The 25,547-nt window shown below is 39.6% G+C and overlaps 1 protein-coding gene across 5 annotated transcripts in view; it reads left to right on the top strand.

The window, feature by feature from the left end:
- LOC138855183 (uncharacterized) overlaps window positions 1-25,142 on the top strand; it is a 100,273-nt gene extending 75,131 nt beyond the window's left edge. For 3 of the 5 annotated variants that reach the window (XR_011394370.1, XM_070103019.1, XM_070103017.1), the window contains 3 exons: window positions 21,410-21,478; window positions 22,104-22,190; window positions 23,136-25,141. Coding sequence is in view for 3 of the 5 variants with exons in the window: in XM_070103019.1 (XP_069959120.1) it covers window positions 21,440-21,478; window positions 22,104-22,190; window positions 23,136-23,240 (231 nt within the window). In the remaining 2 variants the exon portion in view is untranslated. Of the gene's footprint in view, window positions 1-9,810; window positions 10,035-21,409; window positions 21,479-22,103; window positions 22,191-23,135 lie in introns of those variants that run through there. The other 2 variants (XR_011394367.1, XM_070103004.1) reach the window with 2 other exon arrangements.
- The last annotated feature ends 405 nt before the right edge of the window (window positions 25,143-25,547 follow it).

The following is a 25,547-nucleotide window of genomic DNA, read 5'->3' as shown; positions in this document are numbered from 1 at the left end:
GAGTACACTGATAGATAATTCAGTAAGTGTAAAAGGACCATGATACTTCAACACCCTACCATCATGCATAAGGCTGCTGATGCCCGCTTCCTACAGTACAACGTATGCACCACAGCCCAGCTGATCAGGAAATGATATGTGGGTGCTAGGGACGATGCTCTGGGTGTTAGGGATGAGGCTGTGGGTGCTAGGGACGAGCCTGTGGGTATTAAGGTGGGGACACTAAGCTCTGTGATAATTACTACTGTAATTAGTGTCATTATTTCTGAAGCGCTCGTTATCAGCATCGTATCTAGAGTTGAACTTTCATATCAGGTGTTAGATCTGGTGCCCTGGTGTGTATGTGTGTGCCGGATTAGTTGTGTATGCGGGGACTCGGTATTGAGCTCCTGGCTCCGCCTCTTAGACCTTGTTCATCAACGTCACTAACGTCTGGTCTCTTGGGCCTTATCATATCTACTCTTGAAGCTGTGTATCGACTTTGCCTCCACACTTGCCTCATCAAAGTCGTTTTACATTTTAACCTGAGACTCAATGAATACTTCCTTACATCCCTGTGGCTCATCTGTCCTCAGCTTCCACCTGTGTCCCTTTGATCAGTCATCAGTCTTAGGAATTTGTATCTTATATTCTCCTTATCCTTCTCTCCGCCAAGATCGTCAGGTTTAGTTCCTGCAGCCTCTCATCTTAGTACATCTCTCTCAGTTCTAGGACTAGTCTGGTTGCAAACGTTTGGACTTTTTCCAGTTTCTTCACGTACTTGACCAGGTCTGGACTCCATGCTGGATCTTCGTACGCAATAATTCCCTAACATATGTCGGATATAAGGTGCTGAAGGATTCGTTATGTAAGTTGATATTCTGAAGTTTGCTAATCTTGTATATGCTGGTGATGTACAGTTTATCTGGACAGTTTCAGCAAAAGAGAAAAACAATCATTGGAATGGAACACAAAAAGTTCACCAAGACTCTTGTACCAAACAAGGAGACAGCTGTCTGCCTTGTAACACTTCTTCCTCCAGTTTCTGGGTTAATCTCTGGTGTACTGCCGTATCAAACACTTTCCTGCAGTTCAAGAAAATGCATTCCACCCAACCCTGTCTTTCATGTGTACCCCTACATCCATATGATTAATTTCTAAATCTCTCTCTCTCTCTCTCTCTCTCTCTCTCTCTCTCTCTCTCTCTCTCTCTCTCTCTCTCTCTCTCTCTCTCTCTCTCTCTCTCTCTCTCTCTCTCCATTCATTTCGGTTCTTGACCCCTCTTACCACAAACATATAGGTTAGGTCAAGGTATGTGACCTTTAACCTTCATCATTAAGTGGCCAGCCTGCTACCAGTGCCTCACCCCTGTTTCTAGTGCCTAACCTCTGCTACCAGTGCCTCGCTCCTGCTACCAGTGCCTCACCCGTGCTACCAGTGCTTCATCGCTGCTACCAGTGCCTCACCGCTATTAGTGCCTCGCCGCTGCTACCAGCGCCTCACCCGTGCTACCAGTGCCTCGCTTCTTCTACTAGTGCCTCACCCGTGCTACCAGTGCCTCACCTCTGCTACCAGTGCCTCAATCCTGCTACCAGTACCTGACAACAACGTTATTATTCCAACTACAAGGAAAATGGTGGGTTGGATAATTCAAATCTTCAAAACAATGTATGCCAAGCCAACGATAAAACACCTCGGGTCACTCGTTCTCTCTTGGCTGGAGTATTGCCACGAGAGAACTAACAACCCCCTTCAAGGTAGGCGAAATTGCTGAGCTGGAAAATGTACATAGAACCTTCACGGCTCGTATAAATTCCGTCAAGCACCTGAATTACTAGGAGTACTTAGTCCCTAGAACTCTACTCCCGAGAACGTAGACGAGAAACATGCATCATAATCTACACCTGGAAGATATAGGAGGAATTGATTTCAAACCTGAACAGCGAAATTACTACTAATAAACATAGGCCTGGCAGACGGTGCAGGATACCTCCAGTGAAAGCAGAGGAGCGATGAGTACACTGAGAAAGAACTGAATAATTGTAAAGGGACCACGACTCTTCAACATCCTCCTTTCACGCCTAATGGGATTGCCAACAAACTCTTAGCTGTTTTCTAGAGGAAACTGGCCAGATTATATACCTCTGACAAACCTTCGATGAGTTTCGAGAGTTTGTCTACCCCAAGAGCCCGGCCTCAGGACAAGTTCATCTGGTGCTTTCCTGATAAGCCAGGCTGTTACTGCTGGCGGTCCGCTCGCCCATATATCTACCACAGCCTGTTTGATCTGGCACCTGGTGAAGATACCTCATAACAGTTCCTGATCAGCCAGGTTGTGGTGCGAACGCTGGACTAAAGGCTATAGGCACTAACAGTTTGATTGATCAGGCCCCAGGGCCTGGTCTGGGACCGGGGCACGGGGACGGTGACCCCGGAAGAAACTCCAGATAGAGCGTCAAAAAACCAACAATTATACAGTGAGTCGCAGTAAGCAGTGCCGGATCCGGATCTGCCGGATGTGGACTACGTGGCCAGTATTAACAGCCTCATTGATCCACCAGGAGGCCTGGTCATGGACCGGGCCGCGGGGGCGTTGATCTCCGAAATGCCCTCCAGGTAGACTCCAGGTAAGTACCATCTCGTTTGTCAAGAGTGCCGCCAGTGGGTCATTTGTCACTGTGGTCACTGCTGCCACCGTCTAAGTGGTCTCCCCTCACTGCGTGACCCCTGAGAGGGAGCACAGAGGGGAAACAAGGGGGAAAGGAGAGAGGAACGGAGTGTGTTGAGGAATTTATAATACGTTAGCAACAAGAGATCGTTCATCAATCTCCGAACATTCCGCGTGTCCAGAAAGGTTGGGAAGTTAACTGACCTGGACGAAGAGGTACTCGAGGTAGAACTACTCTATGGATTATTATTATTAATATATATATATATATATATATATATATATATATATATATATATATATATATATATATATATATATATATATATATATATATATATATATATATATATATATATATATATATATATATATATATATATAATATATATATATATATATATATATATATATATATATATATATATATATATATATATTATATATATATATATATATATATATATATATATATATATATATTATATATATATAAATATACTTATAATAAATTATATATATATAATATATATATTATAAATATGCAGATATATATATATATATATATATATATATATATATATATATATATATATATATATATATATATATATATATATATATATATATATATATATATATATATATATATAATATACAGTGGACCCTCGACCAGCGATGGCATCGATTAACGATAAATCTGACTAGCAATACATTTTATCGCAAAAATTTTTGCCTCGATTAGCGCTAAAAAATTCGACCAACACTATTCCTTCCGTCTGAGACACGTCCACTTCTGGCCAGTGTTTACAAGCCAGCCAGCCACCACGGTCGCTTCCAAGCATACAATCGGAACATTTCATATTATCACAGCCTTTTTAGTGATTGCACCTGCAAAATAAGTCACCATGGGCCCCAAGAAAGCTTCTAGTGCCAACCCTACAGCAAAAAGGGTGAGAATTACTATGGATATGAAGAAAGAGATCATTGCTAAGTATGAAAGTGGAGTGCGTCTCTGAGCTGGCCAGGCTGTGCACAAAACCCCAATCAACCATCGCTACTATTGTGGCCAAGAAAACGGCAATCAAGGAAGCTGTTCTTGCCAAAGGTGCAACTATGTTTTCGAAACTGAGATCGCAAGTGATAGATGTTGTTGAGAGACTGTTATTGGTGTGGATAAACGAAAAACAGATAGCAGGAGATAGCATCTCAAGCGATCATATGTGAAAAGGGCTTAGGAAGTTGCATGACGATTTAATTAGAAAAATGCCAGCAACTAGTGGTGATGTGAGGAATAATTTAATGGCCAGCAAAGGTTGGTTTGAGAGATTTCAGAATCGTAGTGGCATACATAGTGTGATAAGGCATGTTGAGGCTGCCAGTTTGGACCAACACGCAGCTGAAAAACATGTGCAGGAATTCAAGGAGTACATAGACAGTGAAGAACTGAAACCTGAACAAGTGTTTAATGGTGACACTGACAATGTTGTGAAACACGTTAGGAATGTCATAAAGGAACGGGAGGTACAGGCCTCATGGGCAGATATGTTGTGCGACAGAGGTCCAGTGACTCTCGCTGGTCCTAGTGGCATTAAAAGAAGGGAAGTAACCCCTGAAAAAGGACTTGCCACCTTAAGTCCTAATGGAAGGGAATTCCCTTCTAAACACTAAGACCATCAACACACTCCCTCCCTCCCATCCCAATCAATCATCCACCGATCTTCAATAAAGGTAAGTGTCATGTAACTGTGCATGTCTTCTTCTTTGTTTGTGTATTAAAATTAATATTTCATTTGTTAAAATTTTTTTTTCAATACTTTTGGGTATCTTGCACGGATTAATTTGATTTCCATTATTTCTTATGGGGAAAATTAACTTGACTAACGATTATTTTGACTAACGATGAACTCTCAGGAACGGATTAATAGCGTTAGTCGAGGATCCACTGTATTATATATATATATATTATATATATATGAAATATATATATATATATATATATATATATATATATATATATATATATATATATATATATATATATATATATATATATATATATATATATATATATATATATATATATATATATATATATATATATATATATATATATATATATATATATATATATATATATATATATATATATATATATATATATATATATATATATATATATATATATATATATATATATATATATATATATATATATATATATATATATATATATATATATATATATATATATATATATATATATATATATATATATATATATATATATATATATATATATATATATATATATATATATATATATATATATATATATATATATATATATATATATATATATATATATATATATATATATATATATATATATATATATATATATATATATATATATATATATATATATATATATATATATATATATATATATATATATATATATATATATATATATATATATATATATATATATATATATATATATATATATATATATATATATATATATATATATATATATATATATATATATATATATATATATATATATATATATATATATATATATATATATATATATATATATAATATATATATATATATATATATATATATATATATATATATATATATATATATATATATATATATATATATATATATATATATATATATATATATATATATATATATATATATATATATATATATATATATATATATATATATATATATATATATATATATATATATATATATATATATATATATATATATATATATATATATATATATATATATATATATATATATATATATATATATATATATATATATATATATATATATATATATATATATATATATATATATATATATATATATATATATATATATATATATATATATATATATATATATATATATATATATATATATATATATATATATATATATATATATATATATATATATATATATATATATATATATATATATATATATATATATATATATATATATATATATATATATATATATATATATATATATATATATATATATATATATATATATATATATATATATATATATATATATATATATATATATATATATATATATATATATATATATATATATATATATATATATATATATATATATATATATATATATATATATATAATATATATATATATATAAAATATAATATATATAAAATATATATATATATATATATATATATATATATATATATATATATTTTATATATATATATATATATATATATATATATAATTTTTTTTTCAACAAGTCGGCCGTCTCCCACCGAGGCAGGGTGACCCAAAAAGAAAGAAAATCCCCAAAAAGAAAATACTTTCATCATCCTTCAACACTTTCACCTCACTCACACATTATCACTGTTTTTGCAGAGATGCTCAGAACACAACAGTTTAGAAGCATATACGTATAAAGATACACAACATATCCCTCCAAACTGCTAATATCCCGAACCCCTCCTTTAGAGTGCAGGCATTGTACTTCCCATTTCCAGGACTCAAGTCTGGCTATATAAAAATAACCGGTTTCCCTGAATCCCTTCACTAAATATTACCCTGCTCACACTCCAACAGATCGTCAGGTACCAAATACCATTCGTCTCCGTTCACTCCTATCGAACACGCTCATGCACGCCTGCTGGAAATCCAAGCCCCTCGTGCACAAAACCTCCCTTACCCCTTCCTTCCAACCTTTTCGAGGACGACCCCTACCCCGCCTTCCTTCTACAGATTTAAATGCTCTCCATGTCATTCTACTTTGATCCATTCTCTCTAAATGACCAAACCATCTCAACCACCCCTCTTCAGCCCTCTGACTAATACTTTTATTAACTCCACACCTTCTCCTAATTTCCACACTCCGAATTTTCTGCATAATGTTTACACCACGCATTGCCCTTAGACAGGACATCTCCACTGCCTCCAACCTCCTCCTCGCTGCTGCATTCACAACCCAAGCTTCACACCCATATAAGAGTGTTGGTACTACTATACTTCCATACATTCCCTGCTTTGCCTCCACATATAACTCAACGCACCACTCACCTTTTTTCCCTCATCAATTCTATGATTAACCTCATCCTTCATAAATCCATCCGCCGACACGTCAACCCCCAAGTATCTGAAAACATTCACTTCTTCCATATTCCTCCCCAATTTGATATCCATTTTTTTTTATCTAAATCATTTGATACCCTCATCACCTTACTCTTTTCTATGTTCACTTTCAACTTTCTACCCTTACACACACTCCCAAACTCATACATTAACCTTTGCAATTTTTCTTTAGAATCTCCCATAAGCACAGTATCATCAGCAAAAGGTAATTGTGTCAATTCCCATTTTGTGTTTGATTCCCCATAATTTAATCCCACCCCTCTCCCGAACACCCTAGCATTTACTTCTTTTAAAGCCCCACCTATAAATATATTAAACAACCATGGTGACATTACACATCCCTGTCTAAGACCTACTTTTACCGGGAAATAGTCTCCCTCTCTTCTACACACCCTAACCTGAGCCTCACTATCTTCATAAAAACTCTTTACAGCATTTAATAACTTACCACCTATTCCATATACTTGCAACATCTGCCACATTGCTCCTCTATCCACTCTATCATATGCCTTTTCTAAATCCATAAATGCACTAAAAACTTCCCTACCTTTATCTAAATACTGTTCACATATATGCTTCAATGTAAACTCTTGATCTACACAACCCCTATCCACTCTAAAACCTCCTTGCTCATCCGCAATCCTACGTTCTGTCTTACCTCTAATTCTTTCAGTAATAACCCTACCGTACACTTTTTCTGGTATACTCAGTGAACTTATTCCTCTATAATTTTTACAATCTCTTTTGTCCCCCTTCCCTTTATATAAAGGGACTATACATGCTCTCCGCCAATCCCTAGGTACCTTCCCCTCTTTCATACATTTATTAAACAAAAGTACCAACCACTCCAACACTATATATATATATATATATATATATATATATATATATATATATATATATATATATATATATATATATATATATATATATATATATATATATAATTTTTTTTTTTAGAAAACCCGGTTTGTGCTCATAGAAATAAGTCAGTCCGTACATACACCGATGGTGCAGCCACTTGTTCCACGAGCACCTCCGGGTGCTCACCAGGGAAATATTCCTTAGAAAGTTTTAGGACCTTCGATTTACAACGGAATAACTCGGGTTAAAATCCGGGGGCGAGTGCAGCAGCTGAGAACGTTTTCTTACAGCTGTCACCATTGTTCACTGAGCAGTACAGAGGTAGCTAACTGTTATCTGACTGTTGTGGATCGCATCCTGGGGAGAGGAACGAAGAATTACAGTGGAAGTAAGTAAGTAAGTAAGTAAGTTTATTCAGGTATACACAAATACAGTTACATAGAATTATCATACATAGCAGCATATGTGTAGAGAACCTAGGATAACCCAAAAAAGTCAGACAGAGTGACTTATTTCCATTGGGGTCCTTTTACCTTATTATTATAATATAAAGGTTATAATATTTTCTTATTATTCTATAATGAAGATAACATCTTATTATCATACTAAAAAGACTATCTACTACACGAGGGTCATTAAGACTATCTACAATACGAGGGTCATTACTAGGGATAAGGTAAAATTTACACGTATTTTAGCTAAAAAATAGAAAATCATTCCCCTCCCTTTCTGTTGCTTCATTCATCAGACACTTTTTGGCAGTCTCCTTGAACTGGATCAAGCTATGACTGGCCTTGACATTTGTGGGTAGTCTGTTCCATTCCTTTATTGCTGTACAATAAAAGGTGTTTGAAGCCTGGCCACTGACTGTGGGTACTACAAAGTTGTGCTCTCTCCCCCTAGTGCGATGATTGCTATGGTTCCCAACCTTGACAAAATTGACAGCAAGATATTCTGGACACTGTTCGTGAGCAATTTTATAAACATGATTTAGCTTCAGTTGTTTTACTCTGTCTTCAACATTCAGCATATCCAACTGCTGTAATTCATCCTGGACTACATGTTCTCTTGGTCCCAGCCCCAGGATGAATCTTACGATTTTGTTCTGGGTGATTTGCAGTCTATCTTTCAGTTTTTTTTTGTCAAGGCAGAGTACCAAGAAGAGCAAGCGTAATCCATATGGCACTGTATAAGGGTTAGACATAGGGTCCTGCGAGCCTCAGTAGGTAGACACTGTGCTTGTCTATACAGGAACTTCAGCCTGGCATTCGCTTTCTTTACTACACTCTTCCCTATCAATTCTCCTGACATGCATGGGTCTGTCTGACTTTTTTGGGTTATCCTACGTTCTCTACACATATGCTGCTATGTATGATAATTCTATGTAACTGTATTGTGTATACCTGAATAAATTTACTTACTTACTTACATATAAAGGGGATTCCCAGATATTTAACTGATGAAACCAAAGTGATAGACTCCCCATTACACTGAACATTAAAATTATTTACCCTTCTCAGTTTATGTTTCGTTCCAAAGAGAATGGCTTCAGTTTTCCCTAGGTGTAATGATAGTTTGTTGTCTACTAACCATTTGCTGCAGGACTCCAGTTCCAGTGTTAAAACATTAGCAATATCTTGTGGGTCTTTACCTGTCACTAACAGAGCACTGTCATCTGCATACAGTAGGAGTTTGCACTTGACACTGAAGTCACACTTCTTGGCACTGTACATGAATGGGATTTTTACACCAGTTATCCACATTTAATGTAATATTGACACTAGTTATCCACTTTTAATGTAATATTGACACCAGTTATCCATATTTAATATAATATTTACACTAGCTATCCACTTTCATTGCAATATTTACACTTGTAGTGTACTGTTAATGCAATATTTACACTTGTAGTGTACTGTTAATGCAATATTTACACTTGTAGTGTACTGTTAATGCAATATTTACACGTTACCCACATCTCTGTACACAGCCGTTTTCTTAATACTGTATTTCTCATAGAAAACGTAAATTGTACATGGCTAACCATGCTCTTAAAAGCTTATTTCTAATAATTATTAGAGCTTTATTCATTTGAAGCTTCAGCTCTAACATGCTGAAGAAGGAGTCGTCTTCCCGTGCAAGATTTCTCAAGGATAAACGCTTCTCTCTACAAGCTGTCTCAAGAAATAGAAACGTTCTGCTAGTAAGCTAGTAGTCTGTAAGCCAATAATGTTAAGTTGGCCCATAATACCTAGGCATAATAGAGGCTCTCTTTGCATTGCAACCCACTATTGTAAATACAAAATCTCAGTGTACTGTTTGCAAAGACATAAAATAAATAAATAAATAAATAAGCATTATACTGCTTACTACTTACCTACTTACCCACTTACGTTACTTATGTGCTTGCATGTTTCCTTCCTTATGTATTTACTTACCAGTCCTTCCTTCCATGCATGAAGTACCCCAATTAAGTCACTTTGACTTTTTTGGGTTATCCCAGAGTCTCTACACATATGCTGCTATGTATGATAATTTGTGTAACTGGATTTGTGTGGAAGATTCGTCTGTAAAAACTTGCATTTGTGGTCACAGTGGTGCCTATGCTTATCTTCCTGTGGTGTAGAAATATACCTAGCTGGATGAATCTTATTGTGGCTAGCTGGTCCAGTGGCTAACGCGACGGTCTAGAGTTTTGAGACTGTGATCGCGGGTTCTAACCCCACCCGTGGTAGGGTGTACTTGCAATCGTGTCATTACGATTTCGTGAGTCTTGTATTTGTGTATACCTGAATAAACCTACTTGCTTCTTACTTTCTTTCCTTACATTTTTGCTTATGTGGAGCGCCACACCCGTGTGGGCTCACTACATCGTCGGCTAATGGCCTCGGTAGTATTATTCTCTTATTTTTACAGCTGTTATCTGTCTTGATTTGTGGAACCATTATAGCACACTGCTGTGTGTGTGTGCTTCTCTTCCGTAGCTCGTGTTTTGATTGCTCCAGTAAGTTTGTTTAGGTACAGGTACACATAAGTTCAATTGTCATACATAATGTAAATTACCTAAAAAAAAGTCAGTGACTTTTTTTCATGAGGTATAACATGAGCTGCAAGAGTTTCTTAGAAATTCTTTCGTGTCCCGTGGCCTGGTAGGTAACGCTCTCGCCTCACACAGTGTCTGTGGTTCGATCCCCGGCAAGGGTGGAAACATTGGGCGTTTTCTTACACCTACTGTCCTTGTTCACCTAGCAAGCAAGTATGTACCTGGGTGTTAGTCGACTGGTGTGGGTCGCATCCTGGGGGACAAGATAGAGGACCCCAGTGGAGGGACTACCGCCCACAGGATGGGCGGTAGTCAGTAGATTACAGATATTAAAGATAAAGATATTAAACTACACTAACTGCCAGCCTGGTTCACCGCTGTACGTCACGGCTCACTCCAGACTGTTTGCTCCTCTACACGGTGCTGATTGTCATGCCACTCTTATGGAGGATTCTTGCCTGTTCATGCCACTGGTGTCTGTTTGTCTGCTGGTGACCATCTTCTGCTACATCTGCAAGTTAATCACGTAACCTTCGATCACTGGAGCAGTCTGTCAGTAATGTCACGAGCGAAATCATGCCGCCTTCCGCTCTTGTACAATTGCCTATCTTAGCTTTCATTCACTTTCGTATTTTTTTATCTTTTCATTGTTTTTATTCAGTTAGGAATTGCTTCGTGTTTGTGTTTATTATTAAGTAAATTGTGTGAGGTTTGTGTCATTTATAATTCTCCACATTGCTTATATTTACCTGTTATTCATATATTTTTCCATTTATACTTTTCATAAAAACTGTCCCTCGTTCTCTGAAGTATTAAGGGTCGTTATAGTTGACAGTGATGATGCCTTCAGCTGCTGCACCTCAGCTGACATATAACAGTCCATCTTCCTGTCTGTGCTCCGGTCATTCGCTGCCAACACCATCTAGGATAAGATTTCGTTCGGATTTTTAACCCCGGAGGGTTAGCCACCCAGGATAACCCAAGAAAGTCAGTGCGTCATCGAGGACTGTCTAACTTATTTCCATTGGGGTCCTTAATCTTGTCCCCCAGGATGCGACCCACACCAGTCGACTAACACCCAGGTACCTATTTGCTGCTAGGTGAACAGGACAACAGGTGTAAGGAAACGTGTCGGAATGTTTCCACCCGCCGGGAATCGAACCCGGGCCCTCCGTGTGTGAAGCGGGAGCTTTAGCCACCAGGCCACCAGGCCTCGTCTTCTCTGGTCTCAACACCTTCATATAACCTCTGTGTGGAATTTATATAGCCACCGGCTGGCGAAGCGTCTTGGGAATAAATGTTTCAGGTGTTACACATATGTCTTACTTATCAACTTGTCGTTATTGTGTACCATTAATACTAGACCCATGATCACCACCTCCACTGCTACTTACCACCGTTACTACCCACCACCACCACTGCTACCTAGTACCATTAATACCCACTACTACCCACCACTACTGCTACCCACCACCACTACTGATGCCTACCATCACTACTACCCGCCACCACCACCACTGCTGCTACCATCCACCACTACTGTCACCCACCACTGCTTCTATCCACCACTACTTCTATCCACCACTGCTGCTACCCACCACTGCTGCTATCCACCACTGCTGCTGCTATCCAACACTGCTTCTATCCACTACCATCACTACTACCCACCACTGCTTCTATCCACCACCACTAATACCCACCACTGCTTCTATCCACCACCACTGCTATCCACCACCACCCACCACTGCTTCTGTCCACCACTACTACCCACCACTGCTGCTACCCATCACTTGTTCTCTCTAGGCTAGAATACTGCTGTACTTTAACGTCTCCATTCAAAGCAGGTGAAATCGCAAATCTAGAGGATGTACAGAGAACCTTTACTGCACATATAAGTTCCATCGAACACCTTAACTACTGGGGACGCTTGGAAGCACTTGTACTCACTGGAGAGTAGGCGAGAGAGATACATCATAATCTACACCTGGAAGATCCTGGAGGGACTGGTCCCTAATCTGCACACAGAAATTACTCCCTATGAAAGCAAGAGACTTGGCAGACGGTGCAACATACCCCCAGTGAAAAGTAGGGGCGCCACTAGTACACTAAGAGAAAACACTAAGTATCCGGGGCCCAAGACTTAACAGCCTCCCACGAGGCATACGGAGAATTACCAATAGACCCCTGGCTGTATTCAAGCGGGAGCTAGACAGATACCTAAAGTCAGTACCCGATCAGCCGGACTGCGGTTCATACGTTGGACTATGTGTGGCCAGCAGTAACAGCCTGGTTGATCAGGCCCTGATCCACCAGGAGGTCTGGTCAAGGACTGGGCTGCGGGGGCGTTGACCCCGGAACACCCTCCAGGTAGGTAGACTATCCACTACTATCACTACCCACCACCACTACTACCCACAGCAGGGGCGCCACTTCCATGAGAACTGTGAGGCACCAGCCACTGGTTGCATTAAGTTCGATTATGTCATTTATTTGCGAGACTCGTCATGTGCGAGGGAATGATAGTTACACTGGTGATAATGCGTCTCCGACTCACGCCCTCTCACTCTATCTTGTTTTATCTTGAGTTAAATCTGTTTAATAATATACATATGTACCCATAGCATCTACTAGTCTTTGTTTTTCTCCTATTCTTTACCTGGCTATTGTGGGTCGCATCCTGGGGAGAAGGAACGAAGAACTAGAGTGGAAATGAGCCACACTGCTTGGTACTCTACAAGAAAGGTTTCTATCTTCTCGTACTCTTCCTTGCCACCTCCTTATGTTCTATGGTCGTAAATCCTCGTCTCCTGTCTCCTCAAAATCTGTGTAGAAGTTTGTGTTATATTCTCAGTGTCTAAATAAAGTTATTTACTTATTTCTCCAGGTGTTTCTGACCTCTTTCCCCTCACCACTCTGTTGTCCCACCTGAATGGTGGGGGGATGGGGGTGGACAGACTTGAGGGATGGGTGGGGAGACCTGCGGGGTAGGTGGGTCGACCTGTGGGGTGGGTGGGCCGACCTGTGGGGTGGGTGGACCGACTTGTGGGGTGGGTGGACCGACCTGTGGGGTGGGTGGACCGACCTGTGGGGTGGGTGGACCGACCTGCGGGGTGGGTGGGCCGACCTGCGGGTTGGGTGGGCCGACCTGCGGGGTGGGTGGACCGACTTGTGGGGTGGGTGGGCCGACCTGTAAAGTGGGTGGGCCGACCTGTGGGGTGGGTGGGCCGACCTGAGGAATGGACAAATTTTGAGGATTCTACTAACTCCTAATGTCTGCTCATCCCTCTTGACTACTCTCCCCTCAAGTTTCCCCACCGGTCCCCACAACCCGTCGGGTCCAACTACCCCTCTAGGTCCACCACCCCTCATGTCTCGGGGCGCGTCAGTCTTGACTTTAGAGCAATATAGATCGCGTCGGTCGCTGGTACTAGTTTTGAAGGTGCGCTACTACAGAGCACACTTGTTAGGTCTTGGATGTTGTCCGGGAGTCTTGGAGCATCGGTACAGACCACTTCTCGGGTTCAGGGTGCTGTCCCAGAGTTTTGAAAAGCTACCCCAGGCTTATCATGAGGTCCAGTGTTGTAACACCAGATGATGAGTACGGGTCTCGGAACACTTTAACCTGTGTTTGAATCCCAATTTTGATCTGTAAATTTTCTGGCGACGTCTTTGGCAAGGGAAGAGCCTAAGTATAAGTTTGATCCTCATTTTGTTGATCTCAAGACCTGAATCATCTCGAGGGCATTTCAGATCTTTCCCCTACTCGATATAATACACTGTCATTGCCCAGAGTTTCAGAACTGAAGATGGCACGGTCCCTCTACAGCTTCACGCTCGTCCTGGGCTTCTTCAGGCTCCTGGGTGGGTTCCCGTACAGTTGGTCGTATTCTGCAGCAGGAACCTTAGAGCTACAGCCCTCCGTCACGGCCATATTTTGGACCTTTCTTGTGCTGGTGGGAATGTTTGGAATGTCCGTAACAGCTCTGGTGGTTCATTACGAGGCTTACACGAACAGCAAGACCAAGGATGTGTTAAGGAACATCCTTAGTACATACTGGTACCTTTTGGTGATGGCGCTTTATCTTTACCTCTTCATATATAGCCGTTCTTTGGCTAATATTTTGCGATGGTTGAGTAGTGCCGGAGTTAACATGAGGAGGTGCAAGGTCTGCCTTGATGATGCACCTGTGTTCTTCTGCATCGCCGCATTTGTCTTGGGTAACTCGTGGACTCTTGTCAGTAGGGACCTGGCTATGTTCTTCAGTGTCACGAACGTCGTCACGAAAATAGGCAACAGATTTGCTGATCTGACGATCGAGGCGCTGCTCCTGTTGCTCTACGTCCTGGTTAAGCTCCTGAGCATCGAAATGGAAGACACTGTGAAGTCTCTTCAGATGCCCAAGATCACTCCTTGGGTAGTGCACACTACACCTGCCTTTGACTTTAGCTGTACTAAAACATGCATAGAACGACGCAATCAAGACAGCCAGGGGATAACCCCACAATCTAAGAATGCTTCGAGGGCCCCAAAGAACATTAAAAAGATCCCAGTGAAACCCCAGGAGACTCAAAGTGATCTTCCTTCAACTCCAAAAAACGTCTCCACCGCACTCGGTAGCGTCTTCGGGGTCTGCAGGTCGCCAGGACTCCGCTTGCTGGCAGTGGACGACATCCTACGGGAGGTCGTGTCCTACACTGGACCTCCGGCGGCTCTGTTGCTCCTCAACACTATGAGTGCCTCCACAGTCTTCCTCTACAACACCATAACGTCAGGCACTACTCATTACATCATCACCATCACCCTCCAGCTCTTTAGAATGATGCAGATTGTCTTAATTCCGGACCAGCTTACAAAAAAGGCAAAGTATCTTATATATATGTCAGTACCTATATCTCATTAATTTATTCATTTTTTATATAAAAGTTATATACATGTTTGACCGCTGCCCCTTAACTTCCAGCAAATATTCCCTTCGGGAATCTGTTTAAATATCCTCAGAATAAAACCCAAAGATGTTCTCCGCTAACACTTGATGCTCCGTTGACTTTAATGTGAAGCGCTAAAACCGTGAAGATAGTGAGAGAGAGAAAGAGAGAGAGAGAGAGAGAGAGAGAGAGAGAGAGAGAGAGAGAGAGAGAGAGAGTTGTGGAGGCTCTACCCTTCGTGCGCTAATCGCGAGACAGACACTCTACCATTAAGAATACATTATCATTACCTAAGTGTTGATGAAAGGAAGTTGTCTGTGCATAAAGAAGCGCTTGAACCTGAGCAGAGTATACAGTTGCTTTCATGCATAGTTGTAAAGCACATGAGATTTTTATGTGCTCATCGAGCTGTACCCTCTCTTAGAGTTCCAGCTGATAGTCCCACCATTAACTTTCCATCTTAACCTTCCACGACCTCGTCACTCAGTTCATCTCAACAATTCACTACTCTTCCTCTCTACCAGTGCTTCTGAGCCTTGAGCTTCTGTCTGGGCTGTCTTGAAGTGCTCCCTTCCGTGTCAACCATCTTGTTCCTCTCTACCGTCAGTGCCCCTTCTCTGGCACCAGCCATATCAGGCAACCCGTCGTCTTCCCCTGTCATTACTCTCTTGTTCTATCTCCATGACAACCACATGTCTTTCTCTGTCAGTGCTCTTTAGTACCTTATACGTAGTTTACGCTCCACTTCATCCTGTGCTGTTCCAGTGACTCGAGGGCTCACCTTAAGCCTTTATTAATTTGGATAGATAAATAACAGAAGACGGGACACTACGAACTCAGTTGTATATCCTGTAATGACATAAACGTTATAAATATTAATCAAACACATATTGTACCGTAAGAGCGCAGCTATTGTTCATGTATTGGCATATAAAATTAAGGAATTATCACACACATACGCAGACAGTGTAGAATAATTGAGCAGTTCATAATTTAAGATCTAAGTGGCAGATGTTGTCATTACGATAGATTGGTTATAATAGGTGTTATTTCTCCTTCACTGCCAATGCTGCGCGGTATAATTGTTTCCATTGTTGTGTTGTGTATTGATTAGTTTCTAGCTGAACACCTCATCAAAGGAGGAGGAGGAGGAGGAGGAGGTGGAGGTTGAGCACCTCAAGAGGAGGAGGGTTGAGCACCTGAAAAGGAGGAGGGTTAAGCACAGTCAGAGGAGGGTTGAACACTGTCACAGAATTAGGAGGGTTGAACACCGCCACAGGATCAGGACGGTTGAACACCGTTTTACAGGAGGTAGGGTGTATAAACACAGCCAAGTATCCAAGATACAAAAGTGGTATTAAGATATATTTTGCGAAAACTTTTCTCTCGCCAGGAGTTATTTCAGTCCAATACAGAGATAGGAAATAGTCTTCTTTACAGTAGGTACAAGATGAGGTAATATACTGGGCGAGTTCTACTTGATGGTTGTGTAAGGTTGGGACAGACTGAACCTGCTGAGAACATCAGAAATCTTACACTGGCAGAATTTTATGTGATGTTATAATGGCAATAAGAGCAGATTCTAAACAGTGTCTGTGGTGTTAATAGTTGGTTTCCCCGATAACTAACTTGATGTCTGTGAAGTTCATGAGATGACTGTAAGACTTCCGATATAACATCAATACATAAATAACCTGCATGTCAAATAGACAGTACGCATGTCTGTTTGACATGCGCAGTTTAGTTAACTGATGCCTTATCCCAAAGGTCTAGAAGTCTTTCCTAACAATTTGTGGTATCCACCTTATCCCAAAGGTCTAGAAGTCTTTCCTAACAATTTGTGGTATCCACCATATAGTATGGTGTAAACTACAACGGTATTTCTTTGTGGAATGTGTTTCTCATAGTAACTAAATTCTTGATAATGATGGATATGACAGGCAGGACAAGTAGTCTGAAACCTGCCTCACTGGAAGCAATGAGAATCTGTCTTGTCTGGTAGAATGGATAATTATATAGACTTTTCAGCGACAATAATGACGTGTGTTGGGTACTGACTTTTTGAGAAGCCTGGTGCATGTTGTTACATTCATTTTCTATAAAGAGAAGAGCAGACTATTATGATATAGCACATTCTTTGTCCTTAAGTCATGGTGTGACAAGTTAACAAAATTGTTTGTGGACTTCCTATAGAACTTTGTAAAAACGTATTAGGGAACACCGGTACGCGTATCAATAAGAATATTTAAACAATGCTTGCACTATACACCAGAATTCTCACAACCATCACGCGAATATCAATGACTTAAATTTAATTATTAGGGAAACTAACCAGCACCACCAGCGCTGTTTACAATCTGCTCTTATAGCCACTACTAATACCATCATAAAATTCTGGCAGTTTTATGACTGCAGACGTTCTCACCAGACTCATCCTGACGACGCCTGACACAGCTATCACGTAGCCTATCCTACGTAACTCCCTACCTTACCTACATACTCCACCTGATTTTGTACCTACTGTATACTATAATCCTATTTAATTTCTCTGTATGGCATTAAACTGGCGAGCGTATGGTCTCCTTAATAAACGTCCTAATACTGTTTATATTCTTCTCACATAGTATAAAGAGGATTAACATCACGACGAATCAGGAAAGACTGTAGATAAGTAAAACACACAAGACTGTAGATAAACACACAAGTAAAACACATGTGCAACATGTGTTTTACTTTCTTCCAAAACGTTTCATCTACATAGCTTCATCAGTCGAAGAAGCATTGGAAAAATACAGATAACGTGATCAGTCCATTAACCTTGAGGAAGTACGGCCTGAGCTTGCTACCATCTGCAGCTCATAAGACTGCCATCCTCACGAGCCCCTTTGAGGCGGGGTAGATGGCAGACCAGAGGCCTAGCTTCTCCCTACGAGCCCCGTGAGGGCGGGGAATGTGGCTAGGCCTGGGGACACTTGGTCCCAAAGATGAGGAGGTACTTGTACCTCCTCCCATGGGAGACCTAAGTCTCGAGACACTCCCCAGATAGGGAGCCAAGGCCGGGTCACCACTACTTGGAAAAGACCCGAGCCGGGAGAATACTGGCGAATAAAAAAAAATAATAAACTTGAGGAAGTAGTTGGAGAGGATCAGTCCTGCAGCCGGGAGATGGGTTAAAAGTCTTTAACTTGTGGATACTGTGTACCATTATTACATTGATATGGGTCTGACACAGGAAGGACTGTGAAGAGCGAGAATAATAACCACCTCTTATGTAAACAAGGTGAAGAACTAAAGCAACATTTATAATTACTGGGAGCATACACAACAAAGGCCCAATCTTCGGATAGATATTGAGCATTGAGCAAGTTTGTTATAATTAATGACGGAATCTTAAAGTATTGCACTGAACAGGGAGTGAGAATATTCCAATAATGGCCAGAGCTTGGTGGAAATATTAACCATTAGGAATATTCCGGATAATGACCAAATCACCGCATAAATATCGAACAACTAACTAATTAATAACTCATCTTTGTAAGATAATTCAGAGTAATGTATTATAATATATCAGTTATTAAATACATTACTTTCCTTCCCCTCCCCAACACACATCAGGGGAGACATAATTACGATGTACTCAGCTGAGTACACAAAGGCACACAAGAAAGTGATTTCGTAAAGAACCACCGATGCGAGTTTAGAGACAATCTTGTCTTGAAACTACCTTCCCTTATCTCGGATCAAACCACATGACCATCCACTCCTCAGGCACTGTATGACCCCTTACGGGCCTAGTGCTTCCACAGGAATACAATAAAAATAATAATACGACTGGAGACTTTTTTTTTTTTTTAAACTGAACCAGAAGAAATTTTTTACTAAAAATATTTTCATATATACGGAGGCGCTGCAAAATACGCGGAAAAATAAGCGTAGTTGAGGAGCGCAGACTGCGCTCTTACTGACAATTTTCCCCACAACAAGGAGAGTAAAGACGTGATAACAATGGTGATCGATCTGCCGGTCGCTTGTTACATTGTAAGCAGAACGTAAGCCGCCAATTTGTCCAGAATGGAGCACGTGACATACTGGCGCTTCCCACTTTAATATCGAGTCAACTTAATTAGCTATTAGACCAAAACATTATCTGTTGAACGCTGGAGCTTAAAAAGCCGTGTTTTTGTAGGTACGTGAATCCTCACTTAACATCATTTTTACGAGTCTACATTGTTGTTATTACAATGTCGTATACAATACAGACAGGATGAGGAATTAGACGCGTGTGCAACACCTGGGTATCTTTAGAAGATGCTCAGGTGTTTGTCTAGTTCTATAATTTGTTAATTGAAATACAACCAGGCAAGTGGGACTTGTGTCTCAGGAGAAATGAGAATATTTCTCACGATGTGGGTGTTATGTCATACGAGGATCCCTCTCCGTGGAGCTTACGGTCGTTTGCTACAAGCGTGTGTATATATATATATATATATATATATATATATATAAACAGAGACCTTGGAATAATGGGGAAAACATGCCACACGTTTCCTTAAAGAACTGGGTTCCAGACTCATCGACACCACCAGGGACCCAAGGGCAGCCACTTTCATGTTCCAGCGCCTGAGCGTGCCCATCCAGAGGGAATATGCTTGCTGCATACTGGGCTCTCGTCCGACTTCGGAGAACCTGGAGGAGATTCATAACCTTTGATATATTGTACCAGTGTATTCATGTTTGTGTTTTCTATCAATCCATTCTGTATATTAATAAAGTACATATATAATATAAAATATAGGGGGTGGTAGGAGAAGAAAATATTCAAACGGTTCCGGGGAGAACCTTGAGTTTTCCCTGAGGTATGTTTATTGTCTTCTCTGAAGATGAGGGTCCCCAGTAAAGTTCTAGAGGTGGTACCTCCCTATATTTTAACTGGAAACAGTTGTATAAGACACATGTGCAACGCCCCAAGTAATGTACATGTCTTATTTATCATTCTGTCTTCATGGTATATCATCAGGTGATAACTGGTAGTGCCCATTTCATTGGTTTAAGAGCAAACAATAAAAAAATTACAACCTGTGTCGTGTTAGTTAATCCTTATGTGATTTAATCAAACTTTTCCTGACAGTCAAAACACAACTTCAATTTAGCTCTAAGAAACCATAATCATCCCAACAGACACAACTTGAATGTAACCTACCCTAACGTAACTATACTTAGATCTAATACAACCACACCAAGGCCATTAAAACCATTTAAACCGAAGTCAATCTAAACCAGTTCAATCTAAGAAATCTAATCTAGTTTTAACCCAAACAAACCTAACCTACTCTACCTTAGCCTAATCTGCCGTAACCTAACCTAAATTGACCTAACTTAACCTAACCTAACCTAATTCTAGCCGCCCAATCTAAATAAACTCAATCCAACGTGAGCATCTCCAACCTCCGCTAAGCATTAACACAATCCAACCTAATCTGATCACTTTAAATTTCCATAAACTTTAATTATTATAGCACCTGTTACCTACATTACAACAGTATCGGCATGGAAGATGATTAATAATTGCTGCCGATTGTAAATGTTTCTTTAAAACACAAACATTAGGCAAGACGCTGGAGTGGTATTACGACATTTATTAAGGAGCCGTTTTACCACACGTCTCCGTAGTGAATGTAATTATATTGCATTTATCTTGTAGTTTCTGATGGTCCATTAATTTTACAGCGTGAGGCGTGTCAGAGGCTTTTATGTAGGATGACCATTAACAAGGAGTACACTGCTGACTTAACGGAGGTGAGTAGGGTTGATGGGGGAAAATAGTGATAGACAATAATGACAGTGACAGTAATAATGATTATGAGAGATTGAATCATTGGCATCCCCAGGAATTGGTCCCGATGAGGGAGGGGGGAGGCACTGAACCCTTCTTGCATATTGCAACAAAACTGCACACATGGTCCATGAACTGTGACAACCTCGCCTACTGTAGGCTCTTGCTGAGTGTGTCTCATCACTGAGGTACTGACATTAGGCTCTATTATATCTGATTATTTCTTTTAGCTAATAATTACGTACAATAAACGCACGATTTGCATCCTCTCTCCCTTGAGAATATTTCTGTGGGCGGCCAGGGATTTAGTGATGATAATGATCGATAGTATAAATAAATATGATGGTAGAAACATGTAGTGACTATTGATAGGGATGATAACGGGGATAGTTATAATGATGCCAGCAATTATTGTGATAATTATGCCATGATGTAGTGATGATCATATGTACTTTTGAAAAATTCTCTTGGTGTCATTCAGGGAAACAATTGACGCCACAAATGTCTCCTCAGGTACATATATTTGGGAAGCTCAGATTGCAGGCGTAAAAATAATAATAATAATTCTCAGAGCAGTGTTACCAACAGGTGGTGCGGGTGGAGGCAGTGTTAAACAAGAGCGTGAGCTTCACAGTGTGTCGACTCTTCACCCTCGACCGACAGACCTTCTTGACTGTAAGATGATCTCTACGCTCATCAATGAGGGGCTTCTTATATTACTAACTCCAATAATTTGCCTACTATTAGGTCAGGCTTATCGGGCTGTAATATGATGGTATGAACTAATCTCATTAGTTGAAGGCAGGTATTACTTTAGCCATCTTTAACATCTCGGGTCCGACACCACTTTGCTGTAATATACTGGAAAGGCTAGTTAGCGGCTCACTAAATTCCCCCTTGCAGTTGTTAAAACCTTTAAAAATGAGTTGTCCTAGCACTGGGACTTATTTTGCTGAAATCAGTTTGTTTGATAACCGTGTCCCCAGTGATTTAGATATTAATCTGCTCTTCAGACCATCTGTAATTATTAATTAATTAGAAATAATTTGAAGTAATAACAGTAGACGTAGTAGTAGTAGTAGTAACAGTAGTAGTAGTAGTAACTAGTAGTAGTAGTAACTAGTAGTAGTAACAGTAGTAGTAGCAAAAGTATGGAAGTGTTTACCTAAAAAGTATAATTTTGTTTGTGATAAGTGGAATGTATGTTGATAAGACACATGTGCACAACAGCTCGGTAGGCTTCATCAGTCGAATGCAGAGGTTGCAAATACCGAAACAGGAGAGGCAATGGAGAAATAAATACAATGTGATCAATCCGTCAACCTTGAGGATAAATAGTTTGAGGTGATCAGTCCTTCAACCTGGATATATGGTCACCTTCACAGTACTGAACCAAGTTTCAAGATCATGAAAATTGAACACATCTCCAGGCTGAGGGACTGATCACCTCAAACTGTTACTTCAAGGTTCACAGACTGATCATATGCACCTTTTCTTCTGCTGTCTCTGTACTTGCAAAAAAGATACATAACTGTTTCACGTGTCTTACTTGTCAGCTTGTCGATACTGCATACCATCATTGTATTCAGAATATATCTAAAAAGTGTGTTTACAATGCAGGTGGTGAACTTCGTAGCTACCTACCTCATCATCACCCTGCAGTTCACAGCCTCAGAGAAGCCACAGGTTGTTGCATTCAAGAACAACACCAGAACCACTTGTTGAGTCTGCCACCACTGGTAGCAGTATTGAGCTCACCATAAAGAAAGCCTAGTCGTGTGTGATTGAGCGCCCTAATACCTCAGCATGCAGATTAAATATGAGAGGGAGACATGGACCAGTACCTCCTGCCAGGGTACTTCTGTAGGCACTCGTTGTACATCGCAGACATCCTAGTAGTTCTTATAGTTTAAAGGTTATCGGCTGCTTTAGTGTCAATGAAGCCACAATTCATTCACTTTACGCTTATATCAAGAATACGTTATTCCGAGTGAAAACCATCAGGTCACAGACATTCTTTAAGTCATCTCTGTTGCAGGCGCTTGAGTTCTGCCTGTTTCTCCTACATATTTCTTGGGACAGTATCCCCAGTGGATGGTGAAAACGCCTGCTATGGAAGTTATGAGGTGTGGGACTAATTTTCATAGTGAGGTCTTTGATGGAGGATGTATCATTCTTTCAGTGGCTCAATGTATCATCCTCCATCAAAGACCTTACTACGAAGGGAAGTCTCACAACATTCCTGAAAATTGTGTTCAAACACTTAACTTAAAATTCCTTGAGAATCAGACAGGTTCACACAACTTCCCTTAATCACTGACTAATTTTGGCTATGTACTACAAATTTTATATATGTATACATTTATGTAGTCCTACAAATTTTATAAATGTATACATTAAGGGCCTAGTAGTAATATAATAGTTTCTTAACTGTGTTGCATCAACTCAGTGATGTATCATATAGGAAGAATTTCGTCTGGGGTACTTAATCTCTCCCGGAACAATAAGTTGTTATTGTTATTGATAAATAACAACATGCCTCAAAGCTTTATTGTAAAGAAGTGATAGGACTGCCACTCAGTCGTTTCTTTTAATGTAAATGAATGAATGAATGTCTTAGCACTGACAAGAATGCCTCTTCGAACCATTTTTTTGGTTTGATGGCATTATTACGCACCTCATAGCAGCGCTGTATGACCCTAGTAGGTTTAGCACTTCTTTTTATAATATAATAATACTAATAATAATACGCACCCCATAACTATCATGTGAGCTATAGTCACCCCATACTTATCCTGTGGGCAGTAGCATCCCCATATCCATCCTGTGGGTGGTAGTCGCCCTATTTCCTGTGGATTGTAGTCACCCCATGCCCATCCTGTGGGATGTAGTTACCCCATGCCCATCCTGTGGGATGTAGTTACCCCATGCCCATCCTGTGGGTTGTAGTTACCCCATACTCATCCTGTGGGCAGTAATCAAAAGATTACAAAGCCATAGAATGGGACCAACTACTAGGCCTCAATATTTTGTTAAATACTCATAAGCAATATAAGTGAGTTGTTTATACACTTAATAAATTCAATCACATAAGCATTACATTAAAACATATTTAATGTTGCAGAGATACAGAAGACGTGGTAGTCAATCCCTCAGCCTTGTAGAACTATACACAGAAGACAGTGGAAGCCGGTGTTCACCACCTTAGTCTTAGTACCGCAATACCTTGGTGAACACATACTTTCAGGCTGAAGGATTTGATTACTTCATCTCCCACTGTCTCTGTATTATTATTATTAAAGATTCGCCGGTATTCTCCCGGCCCAGGCCTTTTCCAAGTGGTGGCCCGATTTTGGCTCCCTGTATATAGTTTTGCGAGGCTAAGATAAGATTTTGTTCGGATTTTTAAGGCCTGTTGTCTTGTTATACTGTGTCCAGTTTCAGCACCTTCAAATAATCGTTGTATTGAATTGATAAAGCCACTGGTTGGTGAAACTTTTTCCAATAAAGATTCCCTGGTGTCGCCATGTGTCTAACTCCTCATTATTATTTTGGTGCTACTAGCACCAACAGAATGATTTATCAGTTTCAGTCGGGTTTATCCTAGGTCGGGGTGAGGAGTTGATAACCTCCGCAACCCTCCACACATAGGTACGTAGATGGAATTCTTGGTGTGAACAGTGTTGCCATGAATAATATACGTAACTAAACAAAACTATCTACATCCATTTTCAATGTTACTGTGAATGATAGGTGTAACTAAAAGCTCCCTACGTTTTCTATGATACCATGAGTAATAAGTATAAAACTCACTACATCCTTTTTCTATAATACTTTGAGTGATAGGCATAACTTAACCAAATTCACTACATACATTTTCTAGGTTTCTGATAGGTATAACTAAAGAAAACTTCCTAAATACATTTTCTATGGTGCCACAAGTAATAGACATAACTAAACAAAACTTCCTACATCCATTTTCTATTATGCCACAAGTAATAGGCATCATGTGATTTTTTTCGTATTTTAAAC

The sequence above is a fragment of the Cherax quadricarinatus genome, chromosome 5 (assembly GCF_038502225.1).
Source record: "Cherax quadricarinatus isolate ZL_2023a chromosome 5, ASM3850222v1, whole genome shotgun sequence".
Taxonomy (NCBI): Eukaryota; Metazoa; Arthropoda; class Malacostraca; order Decapoda; family Parastacidae; genus Cherax; species Cherax quadricarinatus.
The sequence above is the reverse complement of the archived record's forward strand: the minus strand, read 5'-3'. Positions and strand labels throughout refer to the sequence as shown.